Source organism: Crassostrea angulata, chromosome 5 (genome assembly GCF_025612915.1).
Source record: "Crassostrea angulata isolate pt1a10 chromosome 5, ASM2561291v2, whole genome shotgun sequence".
NCBI lineage: Eukaryota > Metazoa > Mollusca > Bivalvia > Ostreida > Ostreidae > Magallana > Magallana angulata.
In genome coordinates this window covers 5,217,493-5,231,377 of record NC_069115.1, presented here as the reverse complement: position 1 = coordinate 5,231,377, position 13,885 = coordinate 5,217,493, and the positions used below count along the sequence as shown (strand labels likewise).

The following is a 13,885-nucleotide window of genomic DNA, read 5'->3' as shown; positions in this document are numbered from 1 at the left end:
TTGTCTAGAAAATCGTGTGCTTTCAGTTTGTACGTGTAAACCATACAAATAAATGAATAAATGTTTAACAAGGCGGCGTTTCTTAACATAAATATTGATATTTACAGTATATATTTGCAAATTATACAAATGAATTGCACTTAAAATATGTTTCGTTAAATAAACTTTTAACTATTCTTTAAAAATATTTATTAATATCAAATCTAGACCATTCACAAAAGGGTACCCTTTTGTTGATAATTGGTGTACTATAAAATGATTTACTGTTTAGTTACGTCCCCGAAGCACAGTAACATTAAGCAGGTAATTAAGCCCGTTTTTATCAATTGTGAGGGTTTTTAAATTAATATCTATAATTAATAGCTATCTTTGCGCTTACACTTCTCATTTACCTAGACAATACTGTTTTGTGTCATTCGAAAATATATGTTCTATAAGAAAACATAACAAACAGCAATGCAAAATGCTAGTGTCCAACAAAGTCAATAAACCTGAGATTGTTTTGAATATGTTTTATTAGCAGACAAAACAACACAAATTTTAAGTTTACTTTAGTATGCCGTTTGTTTACTTAATAACTAGCTATTATTCCCATTTCATAATTGCAATATTTTATCATTCATGATCAAATGGTAAAAAACCCCATAAAATCATCGTACATAAATGACGGAATGCATGTATTTTGGGGATCTGTTATCATTTAAACAATGAAATACTTTCTAAGGTGATTCATTCTGGATATGAAGATAGCGGTATTGCAGTAAAAATACATAACCCATGGAAGCGGGTAATGTAATTTTTTACATAACACACATGAATTATTAAAGAAATATTTTAATTTCTAACATTTTTCTTTTAACTTGTTTGTTAATTGATTATGAAAAGTAGGTACAATTCACTAAATAACTGTTGATATACATAAGTGCGTTAGTTAAAAGATACAGCCAAATTGTCTTCTGTGAGACTTTGTTTCTGATATCATCAATTTTAGTCCTGTCAGTTTCTTTTCAGTTTCAGACTCTGTATATTTCGACTAATCGATAAACGGGGCGTGTAGATTTTAGTCTTGCTGTTTCTATAGAGCTATGAATTAGATTCAACTTTCCGTAAGAAATGGAGGAAATAAGTCTTGGTAGATGTAAATATATGATGGTAGTCAAAACTTACCTAGTTTGATATCGATTAAATTTAAATTGTTTCCACATTTTAGCCAGTTTTTCTTAGTTGTATTTTTTTTTCTAATCAGATATGCATCAATGCTGTTACAGTAGTCCTGTAAAACATATGTCAATTCATAGTGTCTACTTTAAGGTTACAATCCAGAAAGTTTTCTATTCTACTGAGATAGGCACCGGTGATGGTTCAGTAGTCCTGTAAGATTTAAGTCAATTGATAAAGTCTACTTATCGATTACTGAAAAGGGACTTAATGGTATAGTTATGACATTTATGCACCTTTCAGTTAAATGCATGGGGCATTATTCAGACGATCTTTTTATTATTTTAGATAAAAACGATTCCGGGCATTAATAAGTTAATGTGTCCAATTATGAATCGTTTTTATACGTGGTAATCGATTCACTCATTGAGCTATCGTGCCATGATATCATTTAAGAATTATAAATACATCCTGCTTCTGCCTTTACAAAAAATAAAAAAAAGTGTAACACTACCCTAAAGTTCATTTGTAGGTTTGAAACACTAATTTGAAAGGTAACTTATTCATGTGCAATGATATTACTCGTAGAATCCTGTATTCTATTGCATTATATAAATATTGTAATTCTATACCGCAAACTCTCGCTACTTTCTTCGTTGAAAATACAACGTAATTTTCATTTACAACAACAAAGCAAAGCATTTTAGCATTACTTTTTAGGTAGTTTAAGTCATGTGCTTTTGATATTTGCCAATTTATTTTTCATAATATTTGGGGATGTGTTGTACAATTGCCTTTTTTGCACAAACTGACAGAGGAAAGGCCGATCGAGCCAAAATAAATGCATATATGCTTACCTTATATCAATTGCTGATGAAACACAATCGCTATGCCTGTTTTGTCCTGACTATTTCCCAGCTGAAAGCCCTCTACATATTGGTTATCCGTATCAAATAGGTCTTATTTCGATGTTGTTTTCACCGCATTCCCGTGATTTGTCTTTCGACATAGATCTTATCTTAAACATGCCAGTGACGTCTTCAATTAAAATCATACGTAATACAAGAAAATTAAATATAAATTCAATTAGTAGAATTTCAAATGACTAATTACGCCTATAGTTTTTAAGATTTGGCAAAGGGGTATAGTTATAGAAGACATATTTTTTAAGTAATATATGTTATCATGCTGCTTATTGTGACGTCATAGTGATGGGATGACATTTTACTCGACCAAACACTAAGAGTTGCCTTATCATTCGTACCTGCGTTATGTTTGCATATTATGGTATCATCGAATTAACTTCAGATTATACGTCCAAACCCAATTTACGACCGAAATATACCTATATATGTAAGCAATTCTTTTATAAAACACGATTTTAAAGGTTTGCATTATAGAGCCCATCTACAGTCAATGATATGATACAGTTTAAGATTTACATTCCATATTTATCACTTTTCTATCGAATGGTTAAAACATTTTTGTTCTATATGCTTATGACATACTAGTATGCATAAATGGATAAATATTACATTAACTACTTACGACGCATAAGATGACTCAGCCTTAAATACATAAAAGTTTGTATCAAAAATCTGCGCACATATATCTTCTTACGGAAGATAACATTTTGTTTGTAGGCTTCCCTGTTTGTTTAGCTGTTTAGCTGTCCAGATTTAAATTGCAATTACACCAATTGAATTCAAAATTTACAAATCAATCGATTAGACATTATTCCTGTTAAAGTTACTGAGTAGTTGCACCAAGTGATAATTATTTGTTATATTAAATCGTTCGTCAATAGTTGGCAGTGTATACTCTGTTTATAGCCACGTCACTATTCTTCAGGAAATTATGAAGTTAATAATTGTTATCTTGTTTGGATTTCTCTGGGATAATATTAATTGCTTTGGTACGTATAACGATAATGCATTTATTCCAAAAAACATTTTGTTCTACTAAAAGAAGAAAAGCAGTTGTCAAAATGATTTAGAATACAAATGAGAAAATAAGTCGAAAAGGCGTTGTCATTGTATTTGAAATTCAACTTATTCTATCTCTTTTTTTACTAAGTATAAACAAAGATTTCATTTTGGAACTACACAAGTTGGTTTTGATTTAAAACACTTTGTTATTGCCACATCTATTTTTTTTATAAGGTTTTATTTAATGAGTGGGTCGTACATGTATGTATAAGTAATTTAACTAACACATGAACATTCCAGATACGTTAAAAATAAATCCTTTATGTTTATATCTATGTTCAATTATTTCTTAACTAAATTATTATCAGTCATAAACATTAAATGTTCCGTAAAAAATATGATCAATGATATAAGCCATTTGATTTCGTTTGATGTTTTGATCATAGGTTCGTGTAATAAGACATTTGTTAGCTGGAGGTTTATAAGTCTATATACAACTTATTTTTAGGACGCATTACGTAGTATGAAGAAATTGCCATATATAATAAATTTCCATTATGGATGAAACCACCGTAATACTTTCTTAGTAGAACTTACTAAACCTTTTTAGAACGTACAAGTCCGTTTTACCTCTGTATAAAGCCGTAGTTATTCGTATGTATCAATTTGAATCCATTCTGTAGTTTACCGTACGAACGATCATTAAATTTTCCGGTACCATTTAAAACCCGATGCATTAACATTGCTAAGGTTGCAGAATTAATTTTTGAGAATCAGTTTCTACAAATCTCTTAGTAAATATGATTGTTTTAACTTAATATCTTACGAAAGTTTGTTTAACGTAAAATACATTAAATTTGATTTAGTACTCTCTGTACAAATACAAAGCAATGCAAATTTCAGATTTAAACGTAATTAATATTAATACATACACTCTCTATATGAAATCCCTGTCAAGCAAATTCATGTATATGTAAAGTATTAGAATACAAATACATGTTCATGTAAAACATTACAATACAAATTCATGTACATGTAAAACATTTCAATACAAATACATGTAGGAGGGTTGTTGGAAAAGTTCGCTAACAAAGTGATTTACGGCAAACTTACTGTGTACTTTGCAGGATGGCGTATGTTTTGCTAAATGACTGTCAATTGAAAATAAGTATACAAAGAATCTTATGAATTTGAATTAAAACAAAAATGCAACGATTATCACTTTGAATGAATCAAATTTTTTGAGCACCATTTCATATTTCCACGACGCTATATTTTAATGGTGCATTCAAAACATACAAATCTTTACATATTTCTGAGAAAATACGCCAAGTTTAAATTTGAAAAGTTTCTCTGGTATCATGCAAATAGTCCGCTCACAATCGAAATTGTCCGCGAACTTTTCTATTAACCTTTGTCCATGTAAAATATTACAATTTTTACGAGGACTGGATGGGTCATTTTAATACTTCAACTTTCATGCAGATCTGATGGTTAATTTATTGACCATCCAGTATCTTAAATGTAATGTATTATGTCTAACAGGTTATATAGAGAACTAACGATTTGTGATTTACTCGCAGAGAACCTATGTAGAAGAAATTCGACAACTCTTTTACTAAGTTCAACATACAACAATTTCTTTGCAACGTTAGCAAATGACGGTAATTTTGACACGACGGCATCCTACTGTTCGCATACTGACATCAACAAAGAAATTGCCTGGTTTCAAGTGGATTTTGGAAAATTGTATAGCATATCAAACGTGAAACTATATTATAGAAAAGAGGGTGAGTTGTATATTCAATGAATATTAAACTGAGCTATAACACTGTAAACAAACGTAGACAATGCATTAGCTGACAAAGTCAGTTGTCTTATGTAACAACGTTTTTAATAACGAAGAAACACAATTTTACGTCATTCAATTATACATTTTTCCCTTTAAGTAGTGACTTTTTTCGGTATTTTTGTGCTCATTTTTAAACTGGTTAGCTCACCTGAGCTGAAAGCTCAAGTGAGCTTTTCTGATCACATTTTCTCTGTTGACAATCTGTCTCTCCGTCTGTCTGTGAACGTTTCACATTTTCAACATCTTCTCAAGAACCACAGAGCCAATTTCTTCTAAACTTGACACAAAACACCCTTAGGCAAAGGGAATTTAAAGTTGTGAAAATTAAGGACCATGTCATTTTACAAGAGGAGATAATTAGAAATCATTGAAAATTTTCGTGAAATTTTCAAAAATCTTTTTCTCAAGAATCATTTGGCCAGGAAAGCGGAACCTTGTCTGGAAGCAACCTGAGGTAGTGTAAATTCAGATTTTTGAAAACTATGACCCCCAGTGTAGGATGGGACCACAATGGGGGGGGGGGGGGGGGTCGAATTTTTATATAGGAATATATAGAGTAAATTTTAAAAAATCTTCTTTTAAGAAACCAATCAGTCAGGAAAGCTGAAACGTATGTGGTTACATTCTCAGGTAGTGTAGATTTAAAGTTGTGAAAATTATGACTCCCAAAAGTAGTTATGGGCCACAATGGAAGATTAAATTTTCACATACGAATATATAGAGTAAATTTTTAAAAATCTTCTTCTCAGAAACCAATCAGCCGGAAAAGATGAAACGTACATGCAAGCATCATCAGGTAGTGAAGATTGACAGTTGTGAAAATCATGACTCCTTGGGGTAGGGTGGGCCATAATTGGGGGTTGAAATTTTACATAGTAATATATAGAGTAAATTTTTAAAAATCCTATTCTCAGAAACCAATCGGCCAGAAAAGATGAAACTTGTGTGGGATCATTTTCAGGTAAAGTAAATTCAAGTGTGTTCAAATCATGATCCCCATGAGCAGGATGGGGTCACAACTGGGGGGAGGTGGGCAAATTTTTAATTGGATAAATATATGTATTTTTTATGGATAAAAGTCTGAAAAATCTTCTACTAACACCATTTGCTTAGAAAATCTGTAACTATAGTGATGGCGTAGATTCAAATTTGTTGAAACCAAAATCCTGAGGAGAAGGTAGGGGCCACATTAGGGATCTAATTGTACAAAGGAAAACCTTTCCATTGTTCCAAAAAAACTGAAATGTTATATTATATGATTTTACGTCTATGCAAGCAATCGACATATCGCTGATTCTTTAAAATTGTTTAGACTCTGGCCCCTGGACGATTCTTGGGCCTCGCAATGGGTTAAGAGTTTGATCTAGGTGTATATCCCTTATATAAACAATTATTTGTGATCGTTTTTAGAACTGCAATGTCAACATGTGGTATTTCTATAAAATCATCCTGTTAGAAATGGGACTTGATTATAAGCATAAGAATATCCAGGGCGTCGGGGAGGGAAATGGATTTTTATTTATGCAGGATTTATGCAGGATCTACATGTTTTATACCACATTGTCCAGATATTTTGTAATATGACTCTATTAAAGCTGACATGAATTCATAAATACGCATTATTTCCCTTTTATCTCCGACAACCGCCATATTAGTTGTCGATTTCTATTTTCTGCTCATCGCTACACACCCCCTATATAAGCTGAGAGCACTATTCATGCTTCACCGCATTCAGGTATTTCATGCACCCGAACACGTTGCCTTGGACGAAAAGACGTGTAGAAACGCGTTTTGAAGAAAAATAAAATGACAACCACTGCACTGGCAAGATATATCCATTACACGATGAAACAAGACAGACTGAAATCCAGACGCAGATACTTATAAAATTCCTCGATAATTGTAGACCGTTTTCCTGTGTATGTTATAACATCGCACATGCGCAAACAACACACTGTGGCAGATCGAGCAATGTCAATGATCGCATGGATTTTAGAAACGGTGGAACGGATTGAAACGATGTTACATTGTCATTTTCTTGGATTTACTATCATTTATCTACTGTGTTCGATGTAGTGCCACCGGGGTTTTCAAAAAGACGCAGACGTTATTCACTCTGTATGAACGGCACACGTGTTCGATGTGAATGCGTAGTGAGGCAGCACTGTATGTGCAACATAATAAAGATATCTGGAAAATCCTTTCACAGAATAAACATATTTTGTATTTCACTGATTGTTGTTTTCTTTATTCTTTACTACAAACATTTTACTACAATGTGTAGTTCATGCATTTAGAAGTCCGTGCAACCTGAATGCCTCGATCGGAAAGCAACCGACCTTAACTTTCTCAACCGATATATATACCCCAGTGGTAGTAGAGGAGCGATCGAAACTAATATGGCGACCAAATGCTTTTATGAGTTCATGTCAGCTTTAAGCTGATTTTATATTGCCTATTGTTGCTCAGGCGAGCGATGTGGGCGATGGGCCTCTTGTTAGAGTTTATTGTCTAGTAAAATTATTAGATTAAGGTAATGGATGTATGCCTTCTTTAATAAAGACGATGACGGTATGCATTATTCAATTAGGTGATGACGGTATGCAGCCAATAAGATTTAGACAGTTCTACCTGGATGTCTCAAACTCATCAGCCACACAATCAAGTACAATACAAAGAGTACGATGTTATACTGACAAAACAACCGCCCCAGACGTACCTCGAAACATCCTAGACACACCGTGTAAACATACAGCACGATATGTCATTGTAGAGACTACTTACGACGCCCCAGACGATGGGTTATATACGGGAGCCATGTTGGAAATATGTGAAATAGAGGTTTATGGTATTAAGGATTTATTTATTTTTAGTTTTCAGTATTTGACTTGAGTTATTTTTTTCAGTATTTTATTTTAAAAAAATATAGAATATTAATTACTCAAGTTCGTTTTTATTGTAAAAGTGGAAATGTTTAAATCAGATGAGCAGATTCCTTCTTGTTTACATCTTTTATTTTGATAAATATTTTTGACTTTAGTGCATGCCGAATATCTTATTAAATCATATAATAGATAAACAATAAATAATCCTAAAATAATCAAGTTCACGGAGACAAAAGTAAAATTGTAGAATTATACACTTAGAATTGGATCAACCCTGATACATATGTTAAAGACCTGGTGAGACAACAGCAAGAAACCTTTAGGAATGAGTTAAATCTATATCGCAAATGTATAGCGATTTTATTACACAATAGTTTAAAATTCCTTTTAAAGATGTTAACGTAATTACGATTTTGATGTTTGACCGTTTGAACGTTAAGTGTCAACATCGATATTGTCAGCTGGGTTGAATTTACAGTCATTTTGTTAGAATTTTTGTACGTAGAAACTGTTTACAAAAATATTTTTATGGATATTGCAAGGTAATATCACCAAACCTACAGAGTGATTTTTATGAAAAACTCAGTATTTAGCCAAATGAATAAAAAAAAAGCTCTTTAAAAAGTTGCATATGCATATGAACTTCGTTAATCACGTAATCAAATCCTGTAAATTACAAACAGCTTCTCAGAAAATTTGATCACGTACCAACCAAGTTCATATACTCTAATATGCTACTGTTTCATGTCAAGATCTAGTAAATGACACGTGCCTACAGGATTTTGAAACCCAATATATAAGTTCTGTTAATGAAGCTTCATAACCATGGCTTTGTTTGATAGGGTGTGCCAAAGGTTATATATTTGGTAAACACAATATCAATAAAGTTTAAGTTTTAAACTATCATTTTTTTAATATGAAGGAACCATCTCAAGGTTTTTTTTTATTATTGACTGATGAATTATATCTAGAATGCTTTCTGTCTCTCCAAAAACAAGATTAAACAGGTTTTGTAACATCCTCTTTAAAATGACGTCAAATTAGATATATGTATATGTCAAATAGAATATATCATACAGAAAATGATTTGTAATCATTTTTTTATAAAGATATCAAGATACTTTTTTCTTGAAGGCCCTTAAATGCGGGAAAAAGTTCCATCAAATCAATTACGACGTCATAATAAATCAAGCACAAAAAGACACTCTTGAATTAATTTGAAATTAGATCACGAGAAAAACAACTCGTCTAGAATTAACAGTTCCGTGTCTTCATGTTTACAATAATGCAGCCGTTAAATGAACAGTTTAGTTATTCTATGAGTTCATATGAGGAAGCATATTTGTAAATGTAAATATTGTTGAGATAATGTATTAAGAGGAGATTGAATAGCAACGTCGTGTCATTTAGTCATCTCCGTATTTAATATTAAGTTATTGTATGTTTGACTACTGAGAATACCATAAGATCTGTCAAGGCTTAAAGCTGAACACCGCTCGTAAATAAGCACCGTCACACAGATACCTGGTATATAAACCCTTCGATTTCGTTACACCCGATTGCACACCTGAACCTCGTGGCCGACATGTAGTATTCCTTTCGTGGTCTTTAGATTTTATGCATTTTTTTCTTATCTTATGTTCATTTTCTGTTCGTAAATAATGCATTGACCAATTTATTTGATGTTAGTATTCTCCTGGCTTCAAAAAGTGCGTAAAATTTGATAGTTTCATCGCGACCGGGTAACACGGCGAGGCAAAATGTACGTCCACACAGGTGAGACCTCCACAGCTAAGTACTTTGAACTGTTTAGAGGTCTGTCCCTTATATAAGGGTTGTAGGGACAGCAGTGATTAAAGAGAAATATGGCGGACAGTGCCTATTTACGAGCGGTGTTCAGCTTTAAGAAATGTACGCTTTGCAGCAGTGTACAATAAAGCTTAAATTACTGGGACTTTTTTTATATTTATTTCTAATTCATGCAAAGATTATGGCACATTAGTGAAACGATCCCCTTAAAAATCGATTGTGACATTTGCTGATATACCGGTATATTATTTCCTATTCTTTTTAACTGAAAATAATCTTTACTTTTCATACATTTCATTCATTTTAAACATACAAACTACATTATGTTATGTAAACTAAACCAAAGTACTTCAGTTTTCACCCAATATAATGAATTGGGTATAAGAAATATACAATTTCGATTTGGTTGAGTTTTCCCCCAAAGATTTCGATTGTTGTTAGCTGTCGATGGGAATGACGATACACTTATAACATTGAAAACTTATGTTGTAGAAAGCTTTTAAAAATACGGATTGTCAAATATATAAATTAAGAAATGAACAATAGTTTTAAAGTAAGTGCAACCCTTCCTAAGAACATTTATGCCCCAACTTTTGAACGGCTCTGATTCTGTACATTTTAAGTGCTGTCTATTTAGACTATTTGGAACTATTACTTAAGACTAATATAACTTTCGAAAAGTTTCCATTAAAATGCTTCACGTGCTGAGAAATCAAAAACAAAACAATAAAATAAAAAAAAAACCTCTTCATTTTAAAGCATTTCAAAGTTTTTAGTTTTGGAAAACGTTAGCTGTAAGAAGTGATGACGAGTTCTTTTTCAGGATGCGCGAGTGGCAAATATGGTGAAAATTGTATGCCGTGTCAAGGATGTGAAACATGTGATATAAACAGCGGGAAGTGTGGTAAGATCTAATATAAATCAATATTCATATTCAATGTATTTCCCCTTATGTTAGCATTGGATATCTTCGACGTTCAGTGTTCTATGAATACACTTTGCTAATTCATGCGCCATGAGCACAGATATAAAAATTCTTCAATTGTTTTGAGTATATTCATTTTATAAGATTAAATGAAACATTCCAATTTACATGACCAATTTGATATTTACTCTTGAAAAAAAATCATTAAATTATATCCACTCCTTAATGAAAAAATGTTTTCTTTATAAAGTTTTTAGCACTGTATTTTTGTCGCAAAAGCAAACTTAATAACATGTTGATATGGCTCTTCAATGTATGTTTCATATCCCTGACTGAGAGCGTATATAATGGTTTTTCAGCGAAATGACAACAACAAATGTATGCTTTTAATGTACTAAGTAAATTTATCGCATCTTATAGAGGAGTGTACAGATGGACGGCATGGGCATAATTGTACAAGTATTTGTGGACATTGTGTGAATGGCAAACCATGTCAACGTGAAACAGGAGTTTGTGATCTAGGATGTGATCCGGGATACCAAACACTTTTCTGTATAGAAGGTCATTAAAACTTACAAAACAAATCGTTAAAAATATTGTTTTATGATTAACGCAGAACAATTTTACAAGCACCTTACTTTAAGATGGTATTGAGATTTAAGATATTGTTTTATGATTTACGCAGAACAATTTGACAAGCACCCTACTTTAAGATGGTATTGAGAGTAAAACTTTTAAAAAATTTTTCTTCTCTTCCTTTACATGCTATAATCCTAAGTCGTTGTTTGTATATAGTGCAAATTATTTTTTCCATTGATGTTTTGTTATTTAAGTAATGTATACTATCATAAAAATTACATTAGGAACAGATTTAGGAACAGAAATCTTTCATTTAAGAAAATGAAAAAAAAATATTTTTAAAATTTCATTACGTTTATTACCTCAACAGTAGTTATTGCAGGCAGAAGTTTTGCAAACGGTTTTTGTTCTTTAATATAATTTAAAAAACAGCACTTTCATTCTTTAAAAAAACACGATCAACACTTCCTTGTGATTACATGTAAATTACACTGTCATATCATTTGCCAATTCCATTTCCACTTTTCGATGACATTTACACAAAATGTCCTTTGTCTGAACTTGACAAAAAAACTATTACATCACTCTTACATGATTTCACAGCATGTTCAGGTGGTGTTTATGGACAGAATTGTAGCCTACCTTGTGGACAATGCTTGGAGAACGAACAATGCCATCATATCAACGGAACATGCATGAATGGCTGTAGGAGAGGTTACCAAGGGTTAAACTGCACAGAAGGTCAGCACTTACATCAGTTCACAACTTGTTCACTTCAATATTTTTGCGTGTCATATGGACATCAATTCCTTATTTAATAAAATAGCTCTGCCTTTTATTAAAACATTTATGATACATATTTTCTTTTAAACATTATTTTGTTTCAGTAATGTAAATATGAATATTTTGAAGAAAGTTGAAAGAAAAGATGCAATTCAACCTATAAAAGTCCTTTTAATACAAAATATACATGTATTTAAAGTTCATCGTTACACTCAAAATAAGATGTCCTGATCACATGTCGTTTTCGATTAAATAATTCCCCTACTGTTGAATTCTTGTCGGTTTGTTTAATTTATCAAAGTTGAAGTTGACATTTAACATTAAAAACACACAATCACAAAAGTAAAACATCGGTAAGTATTGACTAATACACAACATATTTTGTTTATTGACAAGTGTGCACTGCTGGATATTACGGAGAGCACTGCAGCAGTATTTGTGGTCACTGTCTAAATAACTCATGTGATCATATTACTGGAGTTTGTGAACAGGGATGCGGGTCCGGATTTCAAGGGGAAAATTGCACAGAAGGTATGTGGCACTAAGGTAGAGATTCAACAAATCATAAACTTGGAATGAAAAATTTTATTGTAGGATTAATAAAATTTCATTTTTAATAGGAAAAGAATGAATAGATTTGATATAAGATTTTGCCCCCCCCCCCCAAAAAAAAATAAAAATAAAAGAATAAGCCAGAAAAAATCGTGCACCATTTCCCTCTGTTTAGAAATAAGTTGGTTTCTCTATCTGTAATGATTTGTAAGAAGAAATCCGTGTTATTGTTGTTTAAATCTGAAGAATAATATGTAAAAAATCAAATTGAACTTAAATATTTCTATTTTTGTTATTTTTGTCATGCTGAAAAATTTAACACAGGCACACTATCAGAACCATCCCCTCGGCGACTGCTTTACAATTAAACGTCACATGAATTATTTACTGATTTCCATAGCAATTTTGTAAAGAAATTAATCACAATCTTCTTGTATTTAAAGATTTTAGGGTCATTTAAAATTGCAGGTATTATTGTTGTCATATTTACAGTGCATTATGATACAAATTGTCAAATATAAAGGATTTCAGTTTAACACAATTAAATGTCCACAACAGTTTAAGTAATGGTTCAAACTCACTGAAAATTATTACATAAAATGTTGTTATTCGTTATACATCCTATCAAAAACTGCAAATTAATATTGACCTTGCCTGGTAAAAACTTATGAGTTATAGTGTCTGTACAAGATATCCTATGTACGGTTTTATCAGTTTTTCATTGAATTCAGTAATCGCCTCTAAACTCTCTAAATTGTTAGATTTTTTAAAATGTCATTTCATTTCATATAACTTATAGTGAATAAATGCAAGCTATAGATAAATGATGACAAAGCCAGAATTCATATTACTCTAATGATATTATAGCCAATAACGGTAAAATATTCCGGAATTTTTCCGATGACGTCAAGCGACAATCGAATGACCTTACACTGAAACAATTATTAATATAATACATTTGACTACTGAATACTGAATATTATGTTATGCAAAATTTATCAAATTATAACTATATTTATGTATTTATCTATATGTTTATACATCTTACATTGTATAACGATACATTTGTTTACAGCTTGTACTTATAGTTTCATAGATAATGTTTTTAGTCTGTACTGGTGGAATGTATGGATCAAATTGCCGTGTGACTTGTGGAAACTGTTTTAAATCTCAGCAATGTCATCATATCAACGGAACGTGTATGAATGGTTGTAGTAGAGGTTACCAAGGTTTCAACTGCACAGAAGGTTGGCACTTATTTTAAAAGTGTAAACATTGTATGAAACAATATTTCTGCTTTTCATGAAGACATCGTTTTGATTCATTGTTTCTTGTAAACTTTTCCAAGAATGTGAAGATTACTTTTTCGGAGAAAATTGTGAGAAAAGATGCAATCCAACTTGTAAAAACTGTA

General features: G+C 31.7%; 1 protein-coding gene across 1 annotated transcript; it reads left to right on the top strand.

Moving 5' to 3' along the window:
* Positions 1 to 2,826: 2,826 nt before the first annotated feature.
* LOC128183055 (uncharacterized) lies at positions 2,827 to 11,141 on the top strand. Its single transcript, XM_052851880.1, has 6 exons — positions 2,827 to 2,906; positions 2,991 to 3,073; positions 4,670 to 4,876; positions 7,529 to 7,786; positions 10,456 to 10,536; positions 10,978 to 11,141. Exons 2-6 carry the CDS (start codon positions 3,016 to 3,018, stop codon positions 11,124 to 11,126), a joined length of 753 nt encoding a protein of 250 aa, XP_052707840.1. The 5' UTR covers positions 2,827 to 2,906; positions 2,991 to 3,015; the 3' UTR covers positions 11,127 to 11,141.
* Positions 11,142 to 13,885: the final 2,744 nt, after the last annotated feature.